The 16,628-nt window shown below is 36.3% G+C and overlaps 1 protein-coding gene across 4 annotated transcripts; it reads right to left on the bottom strand.

The window, feature by feature from the left end:
• Positions 1–2,964: 2,964 nt before the first annotated feature.
• On the bottom strand, positions 2,965–16,013 carry redic1 (regulator of DNA class I crossover intermediates 1). 4 transcript variants are annotated; one of them, XM_028450581.1, is made up of 15 exons: positions 15,874–16,013; positions 15,766–15,805; positions 15,516–15,666; positions 12,968–13,094; positions 12,811–12,868; positions 12,540–12,654; positions 12,342–12,451; positions 10,087–10,211; positions 8,563–8,726; positions 8,431–8,494; positions 8,310–8,343; positions 8,145–8,172; positions 7,980–8,050; positions 5,520–5,976; positions 2,965–3,385 (listed from the first exon to the last, which is right to left on the bottom strand). In XM_028450581.1, exons 1-15 carry the CDS (start codon positions 15,894–15,896, stop codon positions 3,300–3,302), a joined length of 1,653 nt encoding a protein of 550 aa, XP_028306382.1. In that variant the 5' UTR covers positions 15,897–16,013; the 3' UTR covers positions 2,965–3,299. The 4 variants fall into 4 exon arrangements, with proteins under 4 accessions (XP_028306382.1, XP_028306384.1, XP_028306386.1 ...); XM_028450583.1 differs by having other exon boundaries at positions 8,431–8,452; XM_028450585.1 differs by having other exon boundaries at positions 8,617–8,726.
• Between the last annotated feature and the right edge of the window lie 615 nt (positions 16,014–16,628).

The raw sequence follows: 16,628 nt of genomic DNA, 5'->3' as shown, positions 1-16,628 counted from the left end.
GCAATTGGGCGTGGTGGTGTGGTGGGTCTCTGGCTGGAATGGGGGGGTGTTTCTGGGTGTTCTCTTCGATTGGACTGTTGTGAGACAGGTTAGTTTTACCCTATGAAGATGTTTTGTTGCAATAGTAATCCTTTCTTAGGGCGGTGTCGGCCTGGTGGGGCGTAGGGATGCCTCTTCCATTCGGGTGTGGCTTGATGCTGGTCTCGTCTTCTGATTGCCTTGGGGGTGGTCCCCGCGGTGTGCGGGCCCGCCCTCCAGGCGTCTGTGCTGGGGTTGGAGCGAGGTTGCGTGGCGCTTCGGGATGATGCTGTTTACTGGGGGTGGCGCTCACTGTTCTGGTGGTTGAGGTCACTGTCAACTGCCTGGTGGGTCTACCCTGCTATCTGCGGGTCGGTGGGTGGGTCCGGGGCGCCTGGGGGCCGACGGGGCGACTTGCAGCATCCTCTTGGTGCCCTAGGCAACTGGGGATGTGGTCGTCGTCCTTGAGCAGGCTGCTGCCGGTGCTGGGTCCTTCTGGCCTGGGGTCCCACAAAAAAAACACTTTTGTGGCTCAGGGCCCACTGGCTGCCCGTTTGGCACGGTTCTGGCGGTATGCTGGGCGTGGGCCTTGGCACCTCTGCTGGGGTCTCAGGCAGGGGCTCTCTGGGCCCTCCTTTTGTTGGGTTGGCTGTGAAAATATGGGTTGGGGGGTGGGGTGGATTTTGATGGGGGCCTTGGGGTTGGGGTTGGTGGCAGGATGCGCTGGGTTTTCGGCTCCTTGGGGCTTTCTTGGGTGTGCATGTGGTGGGCGGTGGGTGCCTCTCGGCTTGGGACCTTGGGGGAGTCTGGGGGGCTGCTCGGTTGTAAGGGGTGGCCTGGGGCTCCCTGGCCCCCACTCTTTCTGCTGGCCTGGCTGCATCTTCGGGCCCAGGCCAGAGCTTGGGTTTGCAGTCGCGGTTCTTGCACAAACATTGGTCTACAATGCACTGGCATGTCTTGGACTGTGGGATAACTCGTACTGGGCTTAACCTTAGACACATTGATCCCAAATACCTGTTTTAGGTATTACCACCCACTCCTTCTCTCTGTAAAAATGACTGCCGTCATGTGATATAAGAACTATCTACAACTGAAATAATTTTTACTTTCTCGATTGGGCCGAATTTGTTGCTCTAAAGGGCCAGATTTGGCCCCCAGGCCGTGAGTTTGACACATAGGCTAAACTATGGCGACACTTTTAAGGTTTACAGAGTCCAGCTGTCACAGGGTTGACAGGGGGTGGAACATTGTTGGTAAATTTTAATGGGAATTTTGGGAATGTTCCAAAATCCAAACTTTTCCTAGGAATTATTTATTGGAATTAAACAGAATTATTTGGAAGTAACTTTAATAAAAACTGTATCATAGAATCCATGCAAAATAATACACTTTAAACATTTCTACAGATTTTTTTGTAAACATGAAAAATGATTTTACTTTTGGCAGACAATGGTGGTTTGTAACATTTTAGTGAATTATAACATTGCCAGAGAATTGTGAATAGAGGTACAGTATAGTGAGTATTGAGTAGGTAGTTATCGTAGCATAGATTGTTCTTTGGAGCTTTTATAGCATAGAGTGGGCGTGTCTTAACTGCTCCAGGAGCTCCGCCCATAATTGTGGCAGTTTTTGAATTTCCAGCCTCGACGCAAAACCTCAGGCTTTAGTTACTTTTTAATGTTCTTGTCAATAAATTTATTTTTAACTTCCATGGAAAGTTTCCAACATTGAAAATTCTCAGAATTGTGCAACCCTAGTCACATCCCAAATGCAGTGAAGGAAAGTACTAACACTGTAGCATACTAGCCCTGTAATGTAATGTGCTATACTGAGGGATAAAAACCTCCAACGATCACGTAGCCCACATGTGTCAAACTCACGGCCCGGTGCCCAAATCCGGCCATTTAGAGCATCCAATTAGGCCCACGGGAGAAAGTAAAAATGACACAGAAAACATGAATTATTGGGTAAATGAAAGTCAACAATAGGGGCTCATAGTTTTACAGGTGCTTAGAGGTATATCGCATTTTTAATGTTGGAAAAAAAACTCAAAATTCTGACAAAATCCTTCCATTTTCCCCAAATTATTACATAATATTTCCTTTAATTAGATAGAAATTGGTCACAGAATTTAGGAAATTTAATGTGAAGATCCTGTTGGGACTGATTTCTGTCACTTCTTCCTTGAATATTGTTTTTTATGTTTAATATTTTAGGTATACGTGAAAGTGCAAACTAGGGCACAATAATGGTGAAATTACTAATTTTCCAGCATAAAATCTGTGGCCCACTTGTGGTCAAACTGCTCTGTGTATTTGGCCCCTGAACTAAATGAGTTTAACACCCCATGATGTCACCCTTTACTCTAGTGTTTAAGAGACTATATTTTTTTTTAAAATTTGCATTAAAACATCAAAACGCATCAATTATCGGAATTCAAAATGAAGTAATAGAAAGTAACAGTAATATAGTGTAGTGCTCGTTAGTGAGGGTTATAAGTCTAAATAATGTGATTTGCATCTGCAAAATCCAAATAGCTCTCTTAGTTTTTAAAAACGACCAATTATTGACGTATAAAATTAACTTCCCTTTATGGTGATGACATACTGTAACTGTAAACCTTTAAGGTTTTCCACTATTTGAGCATCTCTAAGCCTTTGTAATGAAAACAGACGAGACCAAGATATGAACGTTGACTTTATTCTATTCCTAACGCCACACAAAGCTCTGTGTACTGACAGTATTACTACACACACACACACACACACTGGATACGCTGCACACATACAGGTTGTATACTAAAAATTTGTGTCGACCAAATATTTACCGTGAGTGTTTTTGAGTCTGCACCTTGTCAAAGGGTTTAAGTGGTGTTGGAACCTCTTAACATCCAGTTGTGTTAATGCTGCACCCCCCCACCCCCCACCCCCACCCCACAGCGGGGGATGTGTAATGTGTTCTTCTTATGGTGGAATAATGGTTGCAGTTTTTTCTATGTCAATCGAATACACGTGTGTTTCTACGAAGAAGAGCAATGAAAACACTGATAAATATAAATATGAAGTGCTGTATAGTATATTTAAATATTGTTCCAAGCTGTAAATGTTTTGCTAGAGTTTATATAAATGAATATCTGAATGAAATCTAATGTATATGGAGAAATAAAAGTGAAGTGCTTACTATCAGAGTAACGTTTGAGTCCTTAGAACAAACAGTGCAGGAATTCATGCTGAATCAGACTTTTAGCTATGAACACAGAACATGTGCTTTCTTTTCTCTCTTCACTTCTTCTTCCGCTGTTTCATCAGAAGCAAGATGTCGGCGATCTCCTCAAGTGTCTCCGTCTCTGAGTGTTTGATCGTTCCACCTGCAACGAGTGAGAGATCTTTAATCACAGAGATGTTCTCTGTCATGTTCTCTAAACAGATACTTTCAAGAAACTAAGAATGTTTTTTTTTTAACCATTTTTTGCTTATTTTTACCCTTTTTCAACAACTACACTATGCTTGCCAAATTTTAATCACTTTTTCTTGCCATATTTTTGCTCCTTTTAATGCATTTTTGCTACATTACTAAGTTTCTGCCACTTCTTCATCAAATTTCTCTGCCTTTTCTGCACATTTCTCTACTTATAAACCTTTTCCACCACTTTTCCCACACATGATGACCCATTATTGCTTTATTTTGCCAATTTAACCACGTTCTTGATTTGCCATGCCTATTATTTACTAGTTTAAACAAATTGTCCCAATATTGACACTTTGAACCCTTTTTACCACTTTTTCTGTCTATTTTTTGCCACTCTAATTTGCAAATTTTAACCAATTTCTGTGGTTTTAAAAATCCCATTTCACCACCTTTTCCACAATTTTCGGTCACTTTTACCTAATTTTATTTCTGATTAAAACAATTATTTACATTTTTACACTTCCAGGATAACAGTGTAAATGTGGTTACCACAGATTCATAGAACAATAAACCATCATTTTGCTGACTTTATGGATGGCCCCCAAAAATCTCCCCCCTTTATTCCCCCTTATAGATGGTCCTGTCTCCACATGACTGTTCTTCAATGTTCATGTCTGTGTTTAACCACCTTCAGGTACAGTGGGGGTCCACCGTCTCTGGTACCTTTATTTTGAGGGTCACGGGGTGAAAAGGTTGAGAACCTTTGCTCATCCATAAAGTCAGCAAAATGATGGTCCATTGTTTATTGAATCTGTGATAACCACATTTATTTATCTGAATAATATCCAGTTATCCAGGGAATGTATTATTTGAGCTATACACTAGTCGTCTTAAAGATGTAAATCCTTGTTTTAATCAGAAAAAAATTGATTAATTAAAAAAAAGAAAAAAAAAGGTTAAAAAATGATGGTAAAAGATGGTGAAATGGGATTTTAAAAATCACAGAAATTAGTTAAATGTTGCAAATTAGAGTTGCCAAAAACAGAGAGAAAACATAGAAAATAAGGTTCAAAGTGTCAATATTGGTTTAAAAGTGGAGTAATGTAATTTAAAAAAGTATGAACAATTAGTTTAAACTGGCAAATAATGGGCATGACAAATTGTGAATGTGATTAAATTGGCAAAAGATAAGTATGAAATATGATGAAAAGAGGTTAAAAGTGACAATAATGGGTCAACATCAGGTGGGAAAAGTGGTGTAAAGAGTTTATACCTGCCGAAAGTGGAAAATGTGCAGAAAATGCATTAAAATTTAACAGAGAAGTGGCATCAATGGGAGTAATGTAGCAAAAAATGCATTAGAAGGACCAGATTATGGCAAGAAAAAGTGATTAAAATAGGTTAAAATCTGGCAAGTTTGGTGAAGTTGTAGAAAAATTGTAAAAATAAGCAAAAATGCGCTCAAATTGTCCAAAAATATTCTTACGTTCTTAAAGCTGATATCTGGAGTTTCTGAGAAACACCTCAATGTCCCACCCTAAACAGCTCCACTTCCTCCCACTGCATCTCCCAATCTACCAGAAGCCACGCCTCTACTTTTCTGCATGCGCATCGCGGAACATAACAAGGTTGTATGGGGTCACATTGATATATGTCTATGGGTCAGCTAAAATCATATTTACCTGTTTGCTGTTGTGACACGCGGCCTTGTTTCCATGCACAGTTCCATATTCACTTTGATTGACAGTCTCAAAAACAGGAAGTGGAAGCCTATTGGCTGGGCGCGATCGTTTCCATTTGTATAGGGGTCTATAGGACGAAGGAGGGACTAATATACTGTATATTAATGTATATGAATGGCCACCAGCAGCAGACCATAGTAAGAGACTAGTTAGGTATTTATTAGCATTTTAAAAGAATCATACATGAACATAGATTCCTCAGAAACTCCAGATATCAGCTTTAAAGGTCTCTGGTGACCCCCTCAGTGTCTCCTGACCCCAAGGTTGAGAACCCCTGCTTTAAAGCAATAATCCAAGCAGGAATCCATGTTGATGTTTAAAGATCACTAAGTTGCTGTGATGTGTCCATACCTGTCAGGTGTTTGTCATTATTCCTCTTCTGCAGATGGTTCGAGGCTTTGGAGCTCCTCTCTTCTCTCTCTGGGTTTAATGCTGAAGCTTCTCTGGCAGCACTCTCCTGCCCCCTGGTGGCTACAGGCTGGTCTGACAGCTCAGTGCTGGGTAGATGGTTAAACCCAGTAGAGATGGAGCCACTGTTTTCTCCAAAGCTGCACTGAGTGGAAGCATCACGAGCTCCAGCTGCTCGGCTGTGCTCTGTTTGAGTTCCAGCATCTTTTCTTTCTGTGGGTAATTCCCTCCATGTGCAAAGCTCCATCTTCTCACCAGATCTGCTTTGGATCTGTTGGTTTTGACTTTGGCAGGTTTTTTCTGTAAAGTCATCTTCATGTGTAAGCTCTGCTTCATATCTGGGCTTAGTTTGGGATTGTATAGGATTATTCTCCTGACAAATCTGACACAATTCCTCATCCTGATGCACAGAAAACAAGATCAGTCTTTAAGTTGATATAGACTATTGGAGTTCCACAGATTCATCAGTAAATATAATGGATATATTGATCAGTTTATCTGAGTTCCAGGGTTGGGGTCAATTATAATTGTATTTGCGTAATTGATCATGAATTACAATTATGACATAACTGTGTCAGAGATGACTATTGTTGTAATTTGCACTATACATTTAGGGAACACCTATTAACCATTAATCAGTTGCTTATTAGCATTAGAAACATATTGGCTCTTAGTTATACATCATTAAGTACTTATTAATGCCTTATTAAGTACTTATTAATGCCTTATTAAGTACTTATTAATGCCTTATTAAGTACTTATTAATGCCTTATTATACACTTAATAATGCCTTATTAAGTACTTATTAATGCCTTATTAAGTACTTATTAATGCCTTATTAAGTACTTATTAATGCCTTATTATACACTTAATAATGCCTTATTAAGTACTTATTAATGCCTTATTAAGTACTTATTAATGCCTTATTAAGTACTTATTAATGCCTTATTATACACTTAATAATGCCTTATTAAGTACTTATTAATGCCTTATTATACACTTATTAATGCCTTATTATACACTTAATAATGCCTTATTAAGTACTTATTAATGCCTTATTATACACTTATTAATGCCTTATTATACACTTATTAATGCCTTATTAAGTACTTATTAATGCCTTATTATACACTTAATAATGCCTTATTAAGTACTTAATAATGCCTTATTATACACTTAATAATGCCTTATTATACACTTAATGGCAGTCTCGTAGTCCAAACAGGATTAGGATTAGGGTTAACATTAACTTTAACCCTAGCATATTGAGATCGTAATTCATATACAACAACTTCATTACTTACTACTAATAAGTAATAATTCTGAGGTTATTAAGGGAAAACTCTTAGTTAATTGCTTACTGGTTGTATAATAAGGCCATGCAGAATAAGGCATTAATTAGTACTTAATAATGACTAATTAAGCGTCAATATGTAACTAATTTGCATGCTAATAAGAAACTAATTAATGGTTAATAGATGTTAATAGATTTTTCTTAATGTATTTTATAGACGATTTAAGACATGGCTCACTTATTTGTTAAAGGCTCAGTATTTGTGTAAGGGTTCCTACAGCTTTAGTTAAATTAAATTCAAGACTTTTTAGGACTTTTTATTGCCATTTTAAATAAAAATTTAAGACCAACTTCACAGAAAACGTAATTGGGGGAAAAAAACACCAAATCATTTCCAAAGGGTTTTTTCTAGTGTGTAATGCAGACGTACAACTGGCAGATCCTCAAAGTAAACACACAAAATGACAGTAAAATAAACAACAAAAAAAGAAACAGACTTAAAAAATATCAAAATCACTCCAAAAACACAAGATGACTAGAAAAATAGCCAGAAATCTATAAAACAACAAAAAATAAATAATTGTTGGCAATTTTCATTAAATTTACATTTTCCCATGTTGTTTATACATTTAAAAAAATTAAAAAAAACTAATGCTACCATTTATTATGAAAAGTGAGACTAATTACAACCATAAAATAATACTTGTGTGTTAAAAATGTAAGACTTTTGAAACATTGACTGAAGACTTTTTAATGACACTTAAGGCTTTATTTTTAGATTCATGAATGTAAAGCATTTTAAGACTTTTTAAGGATCCGCTGGAGCCATGTGTGATCGATTGTAATTAAACTTTAGTAATTGAGAACTTCCTTGATCATTGTAATGTACTTAAGGGGGAAAAACAATCATTGCAATTTTAAATGTAATTGGAAAAAAAAAAATAATGACGTCACCACAATCGTAATTGAGTTGCAATTGAACATGGATGTGAAGACGCAATTGTAATTAAAAAATGTAATGGACCCCAACCCTGGAGAGTGCACACTGCAGCCATTCTAAATGAGCAGCTTTAACAGTTTATATACAATTTTTCAGAAACTTCACTTACGTCGTCTGAATCTGCGCTAAGGTAACCTGTCACATATTCTTCTGTGGATTCAGTGCTGTGATCATTACAGGCTATACAATAAAAAGGGGGGAAAAATATCATTTTTTTATTGTAATTTCAAATATTATAGATGCTTTTTGAAAAATAAATGCTGGTGTGACTTACAAAAGCTCTTGTCCGTGCACTCAGGGAACTGTAAAACACATCAAGGAACATGAAAAAAACATTTTCTACTCTGTGCTGTATTATTATTATTATTTTATATATTATTTTATTATAGATCAGTGTTAGTGTAGGTGTAAACTCCACCATGTGGGGGCGTTAAAATACCTCCATGTCCACACACTGCTGCTCAGACTCTGTACTGAAAGTTAAACAAAGACAAATCATCTTTAAAAGTAAAAGCAACACATTCAGTCATTCCAAAGTGTTGATAACTACACAAACATACCAGGTGGAGGACGGAGTTTCACCTGTCAGATATATTTTCATGTGTGCATTTTGGGAAAGAGAATCTTTAACAAAATACAATATTAGTAAAGAAATAAAATTAAAAAAAACAAGTGGAGGTTTGAGGGCTTACATGTGGCGCTAACTTCTGGTTCACATTGGTCATTAGTGAAGCCTTTAAACACACCATCCTCAACCTGCTCTTTAGACTCTGATGGATCATTCATGAAGTCCATTGTCTCCTTTTCCTCTGAGAAGTTCTCTGCACGTCTCACACAGTCCGTAGCCTCTGTGATCCTAACATACCGTAAATATAGATGTAAGCCGTTAAGTTTGGCCTGAAATCAACATTATTATACACCGTATTCAAATTAATGGCCTTTTAAAAATGGGACTACTTTACGTTTTAGAGCCTGTGTTCATCCATCTTAAAATCACATGATTGATGATGTCACACAGCCCCAGTGCCTGTAAACATCCCATTGTTTTCTATTGGAGTCAAGCATTCAGACAATTTTTAGATCATTTAGCAGTTTTTTCTGTCAAAATGACAATTTGTGCTGCTTTTGGTTGAAGCAGAGAAGAAGAGTTCTCCTAAGCGACCTTTATTTTCCCTTAAACAGTGCACTGACATGCTCTGGTGGGTGAAGTTAGTGAGTAAATCACAGACAGTTAAAGACACACAAACCCTGAGAATAGAAGTTCTTTTGCGTGGGAGTTAAGGCTGGAATAAATGATTATTTTTTTAAACGTTTAATCTAGCGATAATTTTTTTGATGCATCGATTAATCTAACGATTAATTTTTCCAGTTCGATTTGATTTGACTCGATTCGATTATTGTGTGTGTGTTGCTGTTGCTGCTGCTGCTGACGTCACAGCGATGCCGTCCAGCGTCCAGTCACACCTGGGATAAAGGACGAGGGTTACGGGGAACAGCGACCTTCGACAAACAAGTACGTGTCTTCGCTGCCTTGCACTTTTGAAACTCGGAGGAGCCACTCGGGTTCGTTATTCTCCGGTGCCGCCATCTATGTTTTGGTCGGACGATGCATCGGCGCGCATATTTTGCGTCAACGTATTTTTTTAGTCGATGTCATCGATTACGTCAACGCGGTGATTACTCTCTAGCTTCACCCACCAGAGCGTGTCAGTGCACTGTTTAAGTAAAGGAGAACTCTTCTTCTCTGCTTCATTGTCTACTACCAAACCTCAGAGTTGGAACTGTCACCACCAATGCGAGCTCAGATTTGACTGTTTTTATCCTCTTTCGGTAACAAAAGAGGTTTACATCGACATCTTTAACTTTTCCTGATTATTTAGAGCAACCAAAAGCAGCACAAGTTTTCATTTTGACTGAAAAAGCTGCTAAATTATCTAAAAAGCCGACTGAACATTTCACTTCAATAGAAAACAAACGGATGTTTACAGGTAGTGGGGCCGTGTGACATCATCAATCGTGATTTCAAGATGGCAGAATACAGGCTTCAGTTTAAAAAAGTTAATAAAAATGAATATGATGCAAAATAATGTGTTTTGTTAGACATAGATCTTCTAATACGTACATTTCAAAGATTTTAGGCCAAACAGAAAAACAGCGAAGGTTCTCTTTAAGAAGTAACAGGAACCTTTTCAAACAGAACGTAATGTAATTCTCACTCAGGCTCTGGACTTGCAAAGAGGACTTGGGCTGCTGTGGGGGTTTGCAGCTGGAAGAGAGGAGGGTCAACACAGGACCAGGAGATGGGATCTGTCATGTCTCTGGGCTGTGAGAACAGCTGGAACTGACACAACAAAACCAGCACTGGTTATAGTGGAGCAATGATGTAGCACATTCTCCTTATTCACATGTTTAAATACAGGACGAGTGACAACTAGGATTTTCTGTCACTTTGTCATTGAATAATAGACTAAACTTGGTCACATAATGCTTAACCCTCGGAGCACCTTTGGGGACCAAAAGTGTACTTTCTGCTTATCCATTTTGTTAAAACATATCTCATTCAATTTAAAGACTAATTATAACCCCATATTTTGGATATACTGTTATCCTGACATATAACAGGAGTTTTCCCATAAACACTTAATAAATATAACCCTCTACCTTCAAAATAAAAAATGCACCTTATGTTTTGGGGGGGAAATTGCACAATTTGTGTTTTTTCACATTGAAAAAAAGGGCTAAAAATGTTTTTTTAAATCAAAAATATAATTAAAAACTTCATATTTGTGGTTAGGTCTGCAGTTGTTGAAAAGATCTGATGTATATGACATTTTGAAGACACTTTTATGAAGGGTACCATTTTGGTACCTAAGCTCAGTGTGGGTTTTTTTTTCAATAAATGCACATACCTCTAAAAGTAATAATGCCTCAAAATCAATGATCCTATCAATTATTCAGCTACTCAAGGCTGTAATAACTTCATACCAAATATTCCACTTTGCACCTTATTTTCAAAAAAAAAAAAAAAATGCATATTATGTGTTTTTTGTGTTTTTGTTAGTAAAAACAATTGTGTTTTTATGACAGAAAGGGCATAAAAACGTAAAATAAAATACAGAAATATAATTAAAGTTGCTGAAAAGATCTGATGTAAAAAAAAAAAAAGGGGAAATAATATACATGTTGACACACGTTTATGCACGGTATTAAGCTCAAAGATGGTAAAGAAGCATGTTTTTTTTATTTTCGTTGTGAATTCCTCATTTATTCATTCAGAGGTGAAATCTCTTTGTCATCTTATCTCTGTGTTAAGGAAAACATTTGCCCAAACCTTGTTTTTTTTTCAGGTCACCGCCTGCATTAGCACTGAATGATTGTGACAACATGTGCCTTCAGCAGAAAGTCCAAACAAAAGCGAGCAAACATGAACTATTGCACTTTGAAAACACTGCACGAACTCTGACAAACAGTTATTCTGTTGTATTAAACAAGAACTTTAGAGATACAACTACGAATATGGCAACTATAACTATAGCTACCATCATGTCGTCTGAAACCAAATTCCTAATATTTGAGAATTTATTTACATTTTTTAAAAACTAATACCAACAGTTTTTTTTTTTTTTTTTTAATCTTCTTTAATTATTAGTTGGTGAATTGTTCAATTGTGCATAGCCTACATTTGGTTTCTTTTATATTTTAAATTCATATTTCCTTTAGAACAAGGGTGTCAAACACTTCAATTCAGGGGCCATTTTATAACCAGTATGATCTGAGAAAAACTCAGATTTCTTTAATGCAAAAAGTTTAATAATAATATTATAATCAATACTGTGCCCTAATTCCCCCTGCACTGTGTAAACAATGTTTGTAACTTCAAACATTCTTTAAAACATCCTCAAGCATACAGAGATATCTTTTGCGTCTGGTATTTGACTTTAAGATTTGTGAAATCTGCATCATTTTCCCTAAAAATTTGTAGGAATTTCTACGTGACTAATTGTGAGAAATTGCAGAGTTAGGGGAGACAAAATGAGTTATACTCAACAATTTGTGATTTTAAGAAATTGATGCTTGAAACTTGAAAAACAAACAGAAAGATTACAAGCTTCTGCCTATATTTAACTGTAATATGTGGAACTGAACGAGTGATGAAGATTTTCATTCACAATTTCCCTCTAATTTTTTATTTAAAATAAACCCTCCTGCAGCCTGAGTTGAAACCTCTGACGAGTCCACAGGCATAATTTTCATAAACAGGATATTTAATAAGCATAAGGCTGTAACATAGGATTTTTGTGAGTTTAATAAACAAACGTCTGTACAATTCCAATACATTATAAACCACAGTTGTAATTAAATTAAAAAGTTTCTGATTTCTAAGATATATTGCAGGAAAATGCCCTTATGTTGTTGTAATGAAGTTGTAGAATTATTAGTTTTTAAAAGTAATATACTTGTATTTTTTTACCTGAGTCTGCTGTGGCGCAGATGTGTCCCAGTGTGGAGGTGAATAATGAGGCAACATCTGTATCCGACTCTGGCTTTCTGTCTTAAGATTGATTTTAAGGGGGAGTAATTCTGAAAAAAATCCAGATTCTGGGATTATTAAACAATAAACCCCAATGCTCATCTTAAATATGTATTATTTAACGGTGGACAGTCCAACCTTGGCCTGAAGAGGAAGATGAGGGGGAGGAGAAAGGAGTGTGGGGCTCAGGATTTGGTGGCAGGTAATCAGATGCACTGTTGTCTGAGAAGGTAGACTCCAGCACTGGTGAGAGCTTAGAGGGAAATACCTGTAAGTTAGCTTTAAATAGCTTTAGCTAAAGGCTGTCACATGACAAACGCAAATCTGACTCAGGGAAAAAAAAGAAGAAAAAACAGAGGAGAAAAAAAAAACAAATGCAAATCTCACAGGAATCACATGATGACCAAACCTGATGAGACTTGAATCCTTGAGGAATTACAGACTTTCTTCTTGTACTTCCTGAGCTACTTAAATAAGATAAGAAAAAAGCCGTAAACAGGAGAGTGTGGGTTCACTCGGCTCCACAAAAGGTGAAAACATACACGTCTTAACAAATATGGTTGTACCTGTAAGAAGACTCCACCAGACTGAGTTGTGATGGTGAACAGGGACTCATAGGGAGCACCAGTGGTTCATTTCTTTTAGGACGCAGTCCTCCTTTACTGCTGCCATGAATGGCTATTTTCGGCGAATCTGAAAAAGGACAAACACCCTTTGTACTTACAGTACTTATCATCATAGGCTGTATCTCACACATTTGGGTTTTTTAGGCCGGGCGACTGGACTCAAAACGCCACTCACTTTGTTCTTCTTCTTCTTCTTCTTGTGTACACTAGTTGAAATCGCTATTCCTCTGTTATTCCTGAACGGATCGGCCTGAAATTTGGTAGCTATAATCTATGGTTGTGTACGCATCGACCCTCGGAGCCCGATTTTTTATTTGGGGCCCAGGGGGGCCTCCAGAAGGAAAAAAGAACAGAAGTCGTTTTCTCATTTATTTGTGAGTCAAATATTACGACAGTTGGTGGTACCCAATCATTGGCACATACTAATATATAAATGGGGAGCATTACCTTGTATATGTCACGGGGGCCCCCGTGTTCCCCATTTTTCAAATGACTACTCCTCTGTTAGTTCTCGTTAGATCAGAATGCAGTTTGGTATGAATACTCTATGAATGAATATGATGAGATGCTCTGAACCTTTTTTTTTAAATGGGGCCAGGCGGCCCAGCCCCCATTTCCAGTAATTTCCAAATTTATGGGAACATAGTCATGTGATATATTGTTTCAAAGTGATTCAATGTCGATTACGATTATGCCTCGCACAATTCAGTTCCACCCCCCTTTTTTTTGGCAATTTCTATTAAAGTATTTTCTTCATTTATTTGTGAGTCAAATATTGTGGCGGTACCGAATCATTGACATATACCAATATATGAACGGGGCCCAATACTCCATATCTGCCACGGGGGCGCCAGGGGGCCTCATTTTTCAAATAACTACTCCTTCGTTAATGCTCATTGAATCGGGCTGTAATTGGAGATGGATATTCTATGAGCAGATGTCAAGAGCCTATCAGAGACCTTTTTCCGGTAATTTAAAAACTTATCGGAACATACGTAGTCGTGTGATATATCATTTCAAAGACAATTCAACGTAGATTACGATTTTACGTCACACAATTTCATTTTCTTTACTCGGTGGAACCGAGTCATTACACTGAATTCTCGGGAACGTGGTACGTGCTATTCGGCGCGGAGAAGTTCCGCGGGCCTGGTCGTAGTTCATTAGAATTTGTTATTAAAGGTAGGATGATAGCTTATGCGAAAACATATCAGAGGGTTTTCTAATTTAATTTTAAAGAATCTAATTTTGGAGATAAGTTAAATTAAATATAATTTTTTTGTCTCCTGAATAGATTTATTTTTGTAGTTTTTATCATTTCTGGACATCTCCCGCCTGACCCTTATAATTTTAGTTAATGTTCTAATCAAGATCATTTTCATCATCATTGTTATGATTTTTTTAAAAGCTAAAAATAAACATCAAACCCCATATTTGTTTATGCTTTCATTTGTTAATTAGCAACTCTATTTCTCAAGTAAAAAATTAATTAAACTAAATAAAAAAATGTAATTTAAAAAAAAGAAAAAAAATCAAATTAAATTTAAAAAAACTATTCAAAACAATGCAATTTAACGAAAAATAAATCTTGAATGAAATAAATAAAGGAATAATACAAATGAAGAAGAAACTTATTAATTTAAATTCTGGTTCTATAGTAAACAATGCAAAACTGCATAATAGTTATTTTTTCTTTTTAAAAGTGCAACTGAAAATGTATTTTGTGCCTTAACAATTGGACTTAAAAAAAAAAAAACAGTAATTTCACTGATTTACTTGATATTTGTTTGGACTAGCAGAGGGCGCTAGTAACCCAGTGGTCGGTTGGCATGCAGAAATTCTTGCAGTGAAGAAGAGATGCTATGCTCGCAGACAGAGCTAATGAAAAAAACGTGACTTTTACAGATATTCACGTAATATTACAGATATTCTTTCGGTGCTAAAGGGGTAAGGAATCATTTATTAGCATGTTTAAGAGTAGAATGCGGCCAGAAAGAAAGTAGTAGCAGATTCCGCCCGCAGCGTACACTGCTGAACAAGAGAAGGGATAAATATAAAAAGTACTGCGATTCAATTTTCATAGTATCGATGTCAATCTTGACATCGTGATACCCATGAATCGATTTTTAACTGCCTTACGATTAATCGTAACATCGCTATATATAAATGTTTTTAGTCAAATTAAAACACAACAGACAATCTTAAAGAACTATATTCTATACCTTTTCTTTCTCAAATATATATTTAGTTCAAATAAAATCTAGTATAAAGAGAAGAAGAAATAAAGTATAAAAATATCTGAGCAAACGCATCTTTCTGCACTAATCCTGGATACTCCATATTTGTTACACTGAGTAACAAATATGAACAAAATATTATTCTAGAACAAGAAATTGGAGTTGCCAATAATGTTGGGTTGTAAAAAATGGGGTCACGATCTAAAAAAAATAAATTTGTATTTATGAATTGTTGTTGTTGCCAACTTTACCGTTCTGAGTTTTCTTTGCAGCAATCTGGTTGACAATAAACAGAGTGACCATGTCCATGCTACCACTGCCTGTTTCAGCAGCAAAGGAACCAGGCACAGCAACACCCAAACTTTTCAGCCTCTGCAGCATTTTCTTCTTCTCAAAGAATTCCTGAAGTACAAAAACAGCTTCTTAACAATTGTCCAGTGTGAAATTGTACATTTTTTATTTGTAAAGTACAGCCATGAGGTTTTTCTGTGAGTTTATCACCTTCTGCTTTTTAGCGTCACTCCTCATTAGCAGCCGGTTCCTATATATAAAAAAACGTCATTATTAGCATAATAACGAGGTTGTTAGAAATAACTTCTCTGCTCTTACCGTGAACCTCCGACCCAATTCATTATCAACTTCCAAACAAGCAACTTTCATATCGTTTATATCAGCTAAAATATCTATTTTGTGATGAAATTCGTAATGATGCTAATGTTAGCTGCGGGGCTAACATTGCTATCTGTCCGTCATCCAATCAAAGATCATGGCTCGAGCTCATTTAGGTATTAGGTGGCTTTGAAAACCAGTTTTACGTTTTATTTAAATATAGTTTTTAAAATTCAATATGACGTTTTTTAATCTAAATTTAATAATATTAGATTTTTTTAAATGACAAATTATTTTTGGTTTATAACAATATTACAGGCCAAAGGGAGTTCTTAAAATAATAATTATTAATTTATTTTTACATATTTTAGTTTAGTAAAGTATCATAAAGCATATTATAATTATAAATGTATTATTATCATGATTATTATTATTATTAATAATAATAATAATAATAATAATAATAATAATAATTTGATAAAGACGAGAAAATGTAAAGCACTTTCTCAGGGGTTTTTTTCTCTCCCTGTACTCACATTACAGTTTACAATTTACAACAAACAACATATACCAAATAAATAAACAATACATAAATAAATAGAACAAAAAACATATGCAAAAGTCAGTCGTTCGTAAACCAATAAGTGATTTAAAGGTAAATGATGATAGATTGTGCATGAACAGAATAAGTATATTAAAGTAACTGAAGGGGGGCGATACACAATAAATAACTAATGCACTTTAAACTAAGGAAA

The sequence above is a fragment of the Gouania willdenowi genome, chromosome 6, assembly GCF_900634775.1.
Source record: "Gouania willdenowi chromosome 6, fGouWil2.1, whole genome shotgun sequence".
Classification (NCBI taxonomy): Eukaryota; Metazoa; Chordata; class Actinopteri; order Blenniiformes; family Gobiesocidae; genus Gouania; species Gouania willdenowi.
This window is presented reverse-complemented; position numbering and strand designations above follow the sequence as displayed.